At 35.4% G+C, this 13283-nt stretch overlaps 1 protein-coding gene across 10 annotated transcripts in view; it reads left to right on the forward strand.

Annotated features, from left to right (window-relative positions):
- NAA35 (N-alpha-acetyltransferase 35, NatC auxiliary subunit) overlaps positions 1-13283 on the forward strand; it is a 109550-nt gene that overhangs the window by 93952 nt on the left and 2315 nt on the right. For all 10 annotated transcript variants that reach the window (XM_045298636.1, XM_045298638.1, XM_045298639.1 and 7 more), the window contains 8 exons: positions 1063-1169; positions 4166-4232; positions 5756-5854; positions 6777-6955; positions 8640-8776; positions 9590-9657; positions 10513-10653; positions 11098-11220. In XM_045298636.1, the coding sequence (XP_045154571.1) occupies positions 1063-1169; positions 4166-4232; positions 5756-5854; positions 6777-6955; positions 8640-8776; positions 9590-9657; positions 10513-10653; positions 11098-11220 (921 nt within the window). The remainder of the gene's footprint in view (positions 1-1062; positions 1170-4165; positions 4233-5755; positions 5855-6776; positions 6956-8639; positions 8777-9589; positions 9658-10512; positions 10654-11097; positions 11221-13283) is intronic.

A 13283-nucleotide genomic window follows, 5' to 3' on the forward strand; every position in this document is an offset into this window, starting at 1 on the left:
CTAGGCCATGGAGAGGATTTCATGACATGGAATCCTGTATCATGATTGTAGTGGTTGTCGCAACCCTTAGACTTTAGACCTACCAGTTAACTACCTAATTCAGTGGTTCACAACCTTCCTAATGCCATGACCCTTTAATACAGTTCCTCATGTTGTTGTGACCACCAACCATAAATTTATTTTCATTTCTACTTAATAACTGTAATTTTGCTACTGTTATGAATCATGATGTAAATATCTGATATGCAGGATGTATTTTCATTGTTACAAATTGAACATAATTAAAGCATAGTGATTCATCACAAAAACAGTATGTAATTATATATTGTGAAATGTTTATTTCCAAACAAATAAATGAAATTTTGTCTTGAAGCATGGTGTCAGCTGCTCGTATGTGGACATGTCTGCATGTGGGCAGACCCGCCTGGACACCGATTGAAGACCAGGTCTCGGTTCCTAAGACCTTCAGAAATAATGTGTTTTCTGATGGTCTTAAGCAACCCTTGTGAAAGGGTCATTCAACCCCCAAAGGGGTCAGGACCCACAGGTTGAGAACTGCTGACCTAATTTAATATAATACTACTATTGATGTAGCAGGCTTTTTTTCTGGATAACGTATTCTCCTGTATCAGCTTTAAATAGGGATTAAATATATACTCGTGTATAAGCTGAGTTTTTTAGCACATTTTGGGGTGGGGGGATGACTTTTAAAAAAAATCATTTTTGGTGGGCTGGTACAGCTATTATCACAGTCCATGCATACATCCATTGTGTCAAGCACATTTATACATTTTTTTCAGCACATTTTTTAATGCAGTTTCTGTGGTAAAATTAGGTGCCTGAGCTGATATTCGGGTCGGCTTATACTCTAGTATATATGGTAAGTGGCACCCATTGTAGGGCAGTGATTTATACAATTTCCACCAGGTTTTCATTTGGCAATTTCTTTCATAGGCTGTGCTATATATAAGTGTGTTTATATCACAGTAATGGTTATATATATGTAAAATAATGCCAGGGTTGTGACAGAATTATTAATATGTAATATTTGTTTGTTCTAAGACCACTTTTTTGGTGGATAACAAAAAGGTATTTGGAACCCATCTCATGCAAGATATGGTGAAAGATGCACTTCGGTCTTTTGTCAGTCCTCCGGTGCTTTCTCCCAAGTAAGTATTGTAAGACATGTTGTATTCTTTCAACGCCGAGACACACACACAGGCACAGTCACGTTAAAATTAACTATCTGTTCATTTTAGATAGCCCACTAGATAATCACTGTCAGTAATATAAACCATTAATTTTTTTTACTGGAATCTATCAGAATTTAATAAATTACAAACTAACCGTTCAAGAGTAAACTTTTATATATTAAATCATCTAGTCGAGTTTTATTTTATATCCTTTAATTATTTTGTGTTGGTCATGTATATTCTTCTTTAAATATATTCCTGATTTGTTTCTAGGGAATTTTATTTTGTTTTATTCTATTTTATCTTTTTGTTTTATTTTTGCTGCCAAGACTGTTAAGGGAAACAGAATATCTTTTCCCTGAAAGAGACAATTTTATTTTCTGTTCACACTGATTATTTTTGAATTATTGCTTTGCTACAATCTCTAAAATAATGTTGAGCAGCAGTTTCCAGTGACCATAGTAAAGTAATGTTACTGTGAATTTTTTTTGTTTGTTTTAGTGGCCAAGTACATGATAGAGTTTTGTGTGTATTCTAGAGGGAATAAAACCTCAATAAAGAGATTCTTGCCTCTTAGGAGGCAAAGTTTAATATTTACTTTTGTTAATTGAGTTTTTGGGTTTATTAATTAGGTTTTCCTCTTTATTAGATCTGCCTAATTCTGAACAGTGTATAATTTTATATGTGTGTGTCTTTATGTCTGACTTACTAACACATAGAAAACAATTTTGACTGACACAAATTACCAAAATTGCTCTTCCTATATTTTCCTTGCATTGCTAAACTTTTGCTTTATGTCTTCAGTACTTTTAAGTTGTTACACTGACCTCATCAAGTGTACATTCTATCTCTTTGCCATATTTAGTACTTTCAACCTTAAGTACTACCTTATTTCATGGTAGTATTACTAGTCCATTATTTTTTGTTTTTTATTTTGACTTCTGTTTCTTTTTTTTAAGCCTTCTAAAAATCCTCCTCTAATAATGTGCTTCTTCTATCTGGCTTTTAACTGGTCTTTGCTTTTGCTTTAAAATTTTTAATTTTATCATTGTAGTTTGGGTAAGAGTTTACAGAGCAAATTAGTTTTCTATTCAACACATTTTATTTAGTGAATTGGTTGCATTCTTCTAAATGTTTAACTGTGCTCTCCCCACTTCCTGTTTTTATTTGCCTTTTCTACCTCTTCCTGTGTTCTGCACTTTGTTTGGGTAGCCTCTGCCCATTTGGTCTCTTATGATTGATTTTACTGAGGATTGTGTCCCTCCCTGGTGTTGTTCATGTTGTAGACCAATCTGTTTCACTGAAAGTTAATCCCACGAGTGAATTCGCTTCCAGGCTTGACGAGTGTCTAAGGAACACAGTCTTGAGGGAGTGGGTTTTGTTTTCAGTTCTTGACAAGCTAAATCTTTGAAAGAGGGATTCAACCTATTCACAGTAAATAAGTATAGCAGCCATAATAGTTTAAAAAAAAAATTTAGCTGCTAGTTGTTTTCTTCGTTCTTCAGTTTCCTCTACATTTTCCTTTTACCTAGTTCATTTGCTTAATTTTTTTTAGTCATTTCCTCCTCTCCCCCCCCCCCCGTTGATCTCGAAGTTTCTATAGTGTTCCTTTCTCTAAGGGGTTATGCTGCTATCCCAGAGATTGCACAATTGGATATGTGTGTGTGTGTGTGTGTGTGTGTTTAAACAACGTTTTGGAAACAAAGTATCGTCTTTTTCCCACCGTCACCAGGTCCTGGTTCCCTATCCAGTAAGATGAGACTTCAGAACACTCATACATCCTTGGTGCATGAACCCTTCCTTCCACCCCCACCAACATCTTAGTATTTGGGACTTCATTTCTAACTGGGTTTTGCTCTCATCAGGTTTTTGAGGTTTACTTTTTAAAAAAGAAATGATGATTAAATATATCAAGTGGGCAGAAATACCTAACCTATGGGAGATACCTGCTCCACCATCCATTTTAAGCAATATTTTTATTCATTTCATATTTATTAATGCCCTAATTTAAGGAATTATTATTCAGTGCCTATTGTTATTATGAAATCCCTTTCTAGGGCCTAAGGGAAAAGGAGGCTAAAACACCTGCTTACAATCCAGTGGACGAGAAAAGGGAGTAGATAAATGCATCATCATAAGTAGTGTGAGATAAGGAACAATACAGCAGAGTCCACCTTGTGAAACTAGAAGATGAGGTGCTAGAGCAGTGGTTCTCAACCTGTGGGTTGTGACCCCTTTGGGGGTCAGAGGACCCTTTCATAGGGGTTGCCCGATTAATAAAAGTAGCAAAATTACAGTTATGAAGTAGCAACGAAAGTAGTTTTATGATTGGGGGGGTCACTACAACTTGAGGGGTCGCAACATTAGGAAGGTTGAGAACCACTGTGCTAGAGGCATGTGCAGGTGATAATTTACAGCCAGTAGTAGAAAATGTGACATCTTGTGAAAAAGTTAGGATTCTATAGTCTTTACTATTCTGAACATAATCCATAAGAATATCAATTATAAGGAAATTCATGACCTACAGGACCATAAAATAATGGGACTTTAAACTTTTGTGCTCAACTTGATCTTACTAGATACAACTCTAATGTATCCAAATATAGACCTGAAGGGTTGAGAATATCACACACATATTATGTGAGTAAAACACTAGTGGACTACTTCATATTATACCGGTAGTCTACAACTTTGTAAGGGATTTGTTTTTATTTGCTCTATTTCTATCTATTCCATTTATTGGTATCACCTACAGCAGTCACTGCTGCTTTATTTAGGTCAGTGTTTCCCCAAATAGGCCACCCCATCCCCTGGGGGTGCTGGAATGAGAAGACAATACATTGTATCCTGGATTGTGTACAAAAATTTTTAATTGCCAGGTGGGGTGCTGAGGTGTGTCTGAGGAAAAGGGGTGGTAGAATCTTTGTCCTTAGTCAAATCGCTCAGTTTTGATGAGGTGACTTATCTTACAGGTGCTGCCTGTATAATAATCATCAGGCTAAGGACTGTATTGACTCCTTTGTTTCTCACTGTGTTCGGGTAAGAACTCTGACGCAAGTGCAGGGTACTTGAAATATTGTAGAATTACTACTTTTGAGCTCATACATTTGTGCTTTTTATCTAATATCTTGTATTTTATTTCACTGAATCAATAAAAAAAATTCTGTTTTCCCTTCACATCCACTACATGGCTTCCTAACATGTAGTCTTCCTGGTAGGGTGCTAAATATAGAGGCAACTTTGGATGACCTCTCATTGCAACCCCAAGGGACCACAGACTGTTATGTGCCCAACTTTAAAACAGCAGTTGTTTCTTCAGGGTTTTTTATAAGTGGGTATGGCAAGGTATTTTTTTTTTAACCTATGAACAAGCAATATTTGGTGTAACATCCTTGTCCACTTAACTGTGTGCAACCTTAATGAACAGGATTATAATAAAATTAAAGTTGTTAATTCAGATGAGATTATAAACTTTCTTAATCTTAAATAGTAAGGCAAAGGTGCAAAGTTAAGGGTGCATTATATGATTATGTTATAATATTTTAAAATTATTAGTGATTAGTTATTGAGGAACAAAACCAGATAGTTATTTGGTGCCTGATTCCAGTACTAAATATCTTTATAGAACACAGCATGGTATGTGAAAGAAGAAGCAATCAAAGACCAGAGCTTATTTAGTAACTAACATTTATTACTGGAAAGCAGATCAGTCACTTCATACTTCTCTGCAAATGTCTCAGTCTTAAAAAAATGAACAATACCTCTATATTGGGTAATTATTGGGCAAGTAAAATACTGTCTGTCAAAGTATATAAATGTGAAACAATATCTTTAAAAAGAACCTTATATATTAAATACAAAAATCCTGGTCAGTGAGATATTGGAAATTTTTATGTGAGAATATTGCATAGAAAGAGTAGCAGCAGAATTTCAGGGTTTATAGGTATAGGAAATTACTTTTTGGGGAGAAAGAACAGGTTTTCTATTCCCGTATCTAGTTACAGTCTCAGAAATCCACTGAGGCAGTGGTGCCCTGTCCTATAGGGTCACTATGAGTGACAGTCATAGTGAGTGAGCTATTATTGAAGCATATAATTATTAAACATTCTGGATAGTTAAAGCAACACAGAAATGGCAACTTTGAGTATTGGCTTTTAGCTTGAAATACCGTACATACTGGAGTATAACCCGACCTGAATATCAGCGGAGGCACCTGATTTTACCACAAAAACTGCATTAAAAATGTGCCGAAAAACTCGGCTTATACACGAGAATATACGGTAAGCAGAAAAGAAGTTGAACTTTAGAAATTGCAGGGATATATCTAAAAGATTGGAGGAAATATTTTTGCCATAGGGAAATACGTTTCAAAGGCCACCTACTTTTTTGTAGCCTATTGGGTAATTTTGATATTGTGCCTATGTAGAAATTGTATGTAGGCAAGATTTTTATATGTTCAGTGTGTTTTTCCTTAAACCAAATTTTGGAAAAATAGAATGTTAAGGTTTTTTATTACCAGGAAATTTCCAATTGACAGTTAACAAATTGTGTGTGTATTGCAGCCATTTTGTAGTCTTATTCAGATCCATGGACATAACAGGGCTCGACAGAGAGATAAGCTTGGTCATATTCTTGAGGAATTTGCTACCTTACAGGATGAGGTAAGATTCAGCAAATTCCCATTTCTTGTTCCTTGGCCAGAGTATTTATTTATTTATTTATGATTAGTTTATTTTAAACAATTTCACTGTTATGTAAATTACATTACATACATTTTAATCGTTCAGTCATATTCATAAGAATTGTGCCACTTCCCAGTCATTTCCAAGATATTTCTTCTTTCTTGTACTCGTTACCTCCCCATTTCCTGCTAGCCTCCTGCCATGTCCTTTTATCTTAAAATATAGATGTATATGTCATAGAGAGTTGTACAGTCATCACCAAATCAATTTTAGAATGTTTTTTTTTTCTTTCTTGTACTCATTGTTTCCTCATTTCCACCCAACCTCACCTGCCATACCCCTAAGAACCATTATTCCAGGTACTTTAAACAACCTTTGGAGCATTTTTATTTACATTTTTTTCAATATGATAAGCTTATTTGTCACTTAAAGTGTAACAGATTCTTATACTTAAGTGTTTACAAAACAATAATTCAAACTGATGAACATCTTGGATTATTTATTTGATAATCAGGATAAATTATACAATATGTATAGGAGTATAGTTTTGTAGCAAGAACATGTAATAAAAAATTAGTGATTTAAAAATAAACCTGTGGGAAACGGTAACATTAATTGATAATATAACTAACAAATTAGAGAATTATTTGCATTTTATCCCTTATGAAATGGATATTTTTTAGTTTTAGGCGTGTTTGTGTAAATGTTAACTATAGTGGGGTAAAGGACTTGAATGTGAACTTAGACAAAAAAGCATTTGAAATGCAATTGAATTCTTGGATGGTGAGATTGAAGTTTTTTTGCTCTTGTATTATAATTAGCTGTTTATTTTTTATAAGTTCTCATTACTTAAAAAAATGTTAAAATAAAAAATGTTAATGTTACAATTTTATTCCAATAGGCAGAGAAGGTTGATGCAGCACTTCACACAATGCTGTTAAAACAAGAACCTCACAGGCAACATTTGGCCTGTTTAGGTACCTGGGTCCTTTACCATAACCTTCGAATTATGATACAGTATCTGCTAAGTGGCTTTGAATTGGAACTCTACAGCATGCATGAGTATTACTACATATACTGGTAAGAGAAACATTTGTGGTAAATGTGGTGGGTGGGTAGACAGATCTGCACAATCTGTAATTATAGGACACTTTTTCTTGTAGTGCATTATAACTGTAATTGTAAGATAGTTGGAAAAATACTGAAAATTAGAGCTAGATCACCTTGAACACAACTTAAAGTATCACACTATACAAGATTTGTTTTTTTTTTAACCCTTTGAACTTACTATAATGAAGTGCTTGGTTTAGCTTTAAAATATAAAATATTAGTCATTACAAGCATACTCTTTGACTAAGCTCTGTACGACTTTCACATGTTTTATATGTGCTTAATGTTAATATCCTACTGCATATGTTTAGGAAAGAATTGTGAAAACAGACATTATATGTTCAAACTTGATCATCATAATAGCTTTTAGAACCTTTAATTTTCATTTTACATCGTAGTAAGCCTTTAGTTTTATTTATATATATATTTGAGATGTAAACAGTTTTACTGACATAATTCACATCATGCTGTTCAGTAGTTTAAGCATATTAAAATGAGTTGTGTAATCATCAGGCCTTGCTTTGGTTTATTTAGTCTTGCCCTGTGCTTCCGTACCCTTGGTAGTGTAATGGGGTGTGCATTTGGCTGCTAAATGCAATCAGCATTTAGAAGCCCCCAGCCAGTCCATGGAAGAGAGAGGTGACTTTGTACTCCCATATGGTTTATGGTCTTGGCAAACCAAAAGGGCAGTCAGTCTCCTTTGTCCTGTAGGCTGGGTGAGTGGCAGTGAATGAGGTCATAGTTTTGTTCATTTTGGCCTATAGTTCAGATTTAAGCTATCCATCTCTTAGATTTGAACTTCTTTTTTTTTTTTTAATTTAGGAGAATATGTTATACTGCTCAAAAACCAGAATCTGGTAGAATGCTGCTATTTTGAATTTCATTATTGAAAAAACTCAAAAGTACAGCCTGTATGTTCATTTCTTACAATGGACTTGTGTGATACAAATTTTTATCTTTTTGTGAATTTATTTGCTGCTTTTTGTGATTGACAGGTAAATAAAATACTTTATAGGTTAAGGTTAAATATGGCCCGATGTAGTAAAAAATGTTCTAATGGACAATCATTTCATTTATATGTGTATGTATATACAAAGTTGCCCTGGTAGTGTAGTGGTTAAAGCACTTGGCTGCAAACCAAAAGGTTGACAAGTTGAACATTCTGAGTACCCCATGGGGTAAATGTGACATTCTGCTTTTGTAAAACTTTGCAACCTTGGCAGCCCTCAGGGGTCTTTCCACTCTGTCCTTAATAGGATCACTGTGAGTGAGAATTGACTTGACAAAGTAGTTAGCTACTGGTTGTGTGTGTGCGCATGCGTGTGGGTGTATATATATCTGCATATACATATACATATATTGTTATCAGGAAACCTTTTGAAAAACTGAAATGTATTGTCATTGTAGGAAGTTTAGAGAATCTGAAAATTTTAAATATTGTACTGACAACAAAAAATGAAATTAGTCATTTTTAGTACAGATTTCTTATAAGATCTCATCTAGCTACGATCTCAGTAGTTAATTTGTTTGCTTCTCTTTAACTTTGAAGCTATTATAAACAAATATCTCCTTACTAGTAGCAGTGTGAATATTAATGAAATTATTTTCCTTATTGGTCTCTTTGCGACTGAGGTATTCTTATCTATCGTCTTAGGTATCTCTCTGAATTCCTGTATGCCTGGTTGATGTCAACACTGAGTCGTGCTGATGGCTCTCAAATGGCAGAGGAAAGGATAATGGAAGAGCAGCAGAAAGGCCGTAGCAGTAAAAAAACAAAGAAAAAGAAGAAAGGTACTGTGGATTACTTTCATATTTAAGAAATAAAGACCATTGGGGTATACTTCAGTTTCTACAAATAACTAGAGCCCTATGCCCGACTGGTGATAAACAAATTAGTTGTTACATTTTATTGTCAGTTTTTCTCTTAAAATGTAAGGTATAGAAGTTCAGATGTTCGTAATGTAGGCTTCTTGTTCCTTTCCTTACTTTTCTTATACTTTTTTATCCCATGTATTAGAGAATCTTAGGAAAGCAAGTGGCCACATGGAATGAACAAGTAATATTGGTTAGAGAAACAAGACAGCTGGAGAAGACAGAAAGAGTCCTGACAGCTTAGGAGGGAAGTAGATTCAAAACAGTGCTGTTAGACTCAATATAAAGCAATGTGAGGCATCAAGAACCCTGAGAAGAGAGAAATATTTCAAAGTCCCTCGGGGAAGAGTATAAATATGCCTGCAATTCTTAAGAAAATACTTCTTTGTATTTATTTTCAAAGATTTAAAGTTTTGGTGTGCCATAAATGACTTGTATTTATGAGTTTTCTGTACAAGTTAAGACTCAATATGGTGAATTCAGGAAAAGTTAAAATTACTTTATACTAGAGTTTTATGGTGTTAGCTATTTGGGGAACACTGTTGGTGTTTACAGTTGTGTATAACTCTTTGTAGATTTTAACCTTAAAATTTAGTCTGAAAGATGAATAATTTGTATCATGTTTTCATTTAGTGCACAAGCTGAAAGGCTTATTACAATTACTAGATTTTTTTCCCAGTAATGCTGGAGTAGAGGGGGGTAAAAGTGTGTATGATTTTTTTTTCCTCTTAGTACGCCCATTGAGCCGAGAGATCACAATGAGCCAGGCTTATCAGAATATGTGTGCTGGAATGTTCAAGGTAAGTTGTTGAACATTAAGTACTTTAGTTATTACGTAGTTTAATTAAAAGTGATTTTTTCTGGGCTCTAATTTCACCTCGATGGCAGCAGGCTTGGCTTGAATTTTTGTTGTTGTTATATATGAACTAGGAACCCAGTAGCAATACATTTTAACTTACTCTTAAATATTACTCAGCTTGTAAATCTGTGTTAGTCTAGAAACCCTGCCAAAACATGTCAACCATGGGTGACCTTGCTGGTATTTGAAATACTGGTAACATAGCTTCCAGCATCATATCAAGATGCAAACCATCATAGTACAACCATCTGACAGATGGATGGTGGGAAAATGGATAGCAGTATATTAAACACTGGAATGTGAAATTTGACAGCACCAAAATAAAAAAAACTCCCTGCCATTGAGTCGATGCCAACTCCAAGTGACTATTTATTAGTCAGTGGTTTTCAACCTGTGGGTTGTGGCCCCTTTGCCGGTCGAATGACCCTTTCACAGCGGTCGCCTGATTCATAATGTAACAAAATTACAGTTATGAAGTATCAATGAAAATAATTTTATGGTTGGAGGTCACCACAACATGAGGAACTGTATTAAAGGGCTGTGGCATTAGGAAGGTTGAGAACCACTGCTATAGGACAAGGTGGAACTGCTTCTTTGAGTTTCTGGGACTGTTTACAGGAGTAGAAAACCCCGTTCTTGCAAATCACAGCCCAGTAGCAAACCAGTTTTTCTCTTCTGATTTCTGAGTTGTTTCAGCTTTACGTGAATCAGTTTCTTTTTTTAAGTCTATCATAATGAAGATACATGCTTTTGCATAATGATGCCATCTGTTTCATTCCCATGCTTTCTCCTTTAGACCATGGTGGCATTTGATATGGATGGCAAAGTACGAAAACCAAAGTTTGAGCTTGATAGTGAGCAAGTCCGATATGAACACAGGTTTGCCCCTTTCAACAGTGTAATGACACCACCACCAGTGCACTATCTACAGTTTAAGGTGAGCTGTTTTTTGAAATAATTACATTATAGTAAAATTTCATTCATTTACTGGACTAGTGGAACAAGGTAATAAACTATGTAAATAGTATAAAAATTAGTTTCTTCCTCTCCACCCCCACGTCTTATTATATTATCATACTTTAAAAGTCAGATACTTAAGAGTTTTAGAATAATATGAGTTAGTGTGTGGGGATTGAGAATTGAATATTACATAGGAAAAAATTAGAAAAGGAGATGTGCTGAACTTTCATCACAGTATTAAGGGGACTTCAAAAAGTTCAAGGAAAAGTGGAATTAGATAGTAAGGAAATTTGCTATAAGCTTTTTAAAGTTCCCGTGTATATGAATAAATAATCAATGTAGAATTGGTTGATAATTAAGAATTTTAGAACTTTTTAAAAAATCGCATATGTTTCAATTAATATTTCCCATTTCTTTTTAGGAAATGTCTGACCTCAATAAATATAGCCCTCCTCCTCAGTCCCCAGAACTCTATGTGGCTGCTAGTAAGCACTTTCAGCAGGCAAAAATGATACTGGAAAATATCCCGAACCCAGACCAGGAGGTAAGAAGGGGTTCACAAATAATACTTGGAAAAATGCTTTATTTAATTACGAAGTTTAACTTAAATTGTTTTTTGAGATAAGTGATGTAAATATCTTGTTTGTGTAAATTTAGAATTCAGTGGAAAAAGAACTTAAGACTGAAACCACGGAGTGAGTGCGAACAATGGACATAGGTTCTAGACCCATGTTTCTTAAAGTGGGTGATATCCAGTGGGGGCTGCAAAAGCTGAAACCTACACTTTATCCTGGATCCTAGACTATAGTACAAATGTTTTTAATTGCCAGGGTAATTAATTTGTCATTGGGTAATTTTGTTTCTGAAAAGTTGGGGGTAGGACAAATAAGTTTGGGAAACTGATTCTAGACCAAAGGTTGGCAAATTTTTGAGGTAGAAGAGCCAATCCTGTCCCTCACAGTAATTCAGAAATTATTTGAGAGCCAGAAATAAAGTGTACAAACAAATCACCACTACCTGAATAATAACTTTTACAAATTGTATAACTATGATGGTGTTATTTTCATTTTGAATTTTTACTTCAGAGCCACATGTATGTACCAAAAGAGCTGCATATGGCTCAAAACTACAGTTTGTCAACCTGTTCGAGACTGATCCATACATCAGAATATTAACATTTAAATCTATAGTTCATTATATGTAGGAGATAGAGTTATATAGGGAGCCCGGATGGTGTGCTGGTTACTCATTGGACTGAGATTGTCCAGGTCAGCAGCTCAAAACCACCAGCTGGTCCATGGGAGAAAGATGGGGCTTTCTACTCTCCTACACAGTCTTGGGAGCTTCCAGAAGCAGTTCTACTCTGCCCTCTAGGGTTGCTATGTTGGCATTGACTCAATGGCAGTGTGTATGGTTTTTATAGTTACATAATTCTTTTTTTTTTTAAATCATTTTATTAGGGGCTCATACAACTCTTACCACAACCCATACATACATCAGTTGTGTAAAGCACATTTGTACATTCGTTCTCTCATCCTCAAAACATTTGCTCCTCATTTTAGCCCCCCTTCCCCCCTCCCCCCAATAGTTCTTATATCTGAAAAATGATCTGGCCATTCTTCACAGGAAGTGAAAACTAAGTTTTGGGCTTTTGTTAGTCCTTAATTTGCTGTATGCCTAATTTTCTGGAAATATATTCTGTAAATAAACGTTAACCTTGGATATGCATACGATGTTGGGGAATACATCTTGATACAGCTTTCATAGAAGGTTAATTTATCATTTTCTATCAAAACCACAAGTGCTTAGACTCAACACTTGTGCTGAAATGTTTGCTTTTGTGTACTTGTGCACATGTGGTGGGTGGGGAGAATGGTAAATATTCAAGAGTATTCTTTGCAGCAATGTTTATAATTGCAAAATACTGAGGGAAACCTGTGTGTATCAACAGAGCTCCTAAGTAGGAAGAACAAGGATGATTTTTATGTACTGTAATGTAGTGATCTTCAGGGTTGATGAAGCATGGCCCCACCCAGTCATTTGGTGAGAATTTTAGAGAAGTGGATAGAAGAACCACAAGTAATTTCTCTTCACAAGACAGCTAGAGCCTGATGTAGATAGAATACATCAGGCAAGTGGAAGATGAGGTTAGCGTGGTAACAAGGCTGGATCACACCAGGTGTATTTCTGGGTAAGGGGGTAAACTACTGGAGGGTTTTGAGCAGAAGCAGAAGTGTGACCCAATCTCATCTGTTTTAAAAGACGGTTTTGACCACTGTAAGGAATACTGGTAGTATAGTGAGCTCTGTGATGAGCAGCTGGCTTCAAAGTCAGCGGTTCGAAACCACCAGTTGCACCTTAAGAGAAAGATGAATCTACTCCCTTAAAGATGTACAGTGAGTTAGTTTTGACCACTGTATTGAAAATATATAGAGTGGCTGGTGGAAGCAGGGGAGTGAGTAATCTTCAGTAGGATGTGGTGAGCATTTACATGTGCTTTGAGGTAGAATCAGCTCAGTGGCAATGAGTTTTGTTTTTCAATGTGCTTTAAAGTCATCAGGATTGGCAGATGCAGTGAGGGTGAGGTGTGAAAGAGAACGAAGAGTC

The sequence above is a fragment of the Echinops telfairi genome, unplaced genomic scaffold (assembly GCF_000313985.2).
Source record: "Echinops telfairi isolate 266 unplaced genomic scaffold, ASM31398v2 ScPeMD7_7429;HRSCAF=8467, whole genome shotgun sequence".
Classification (NCBI taxonomy): Eukaryota; Metazoa; Chordata; class Mammalia; order Afrosoricida; family Tenrecidae; genus Echinops; species Echinops telfairi.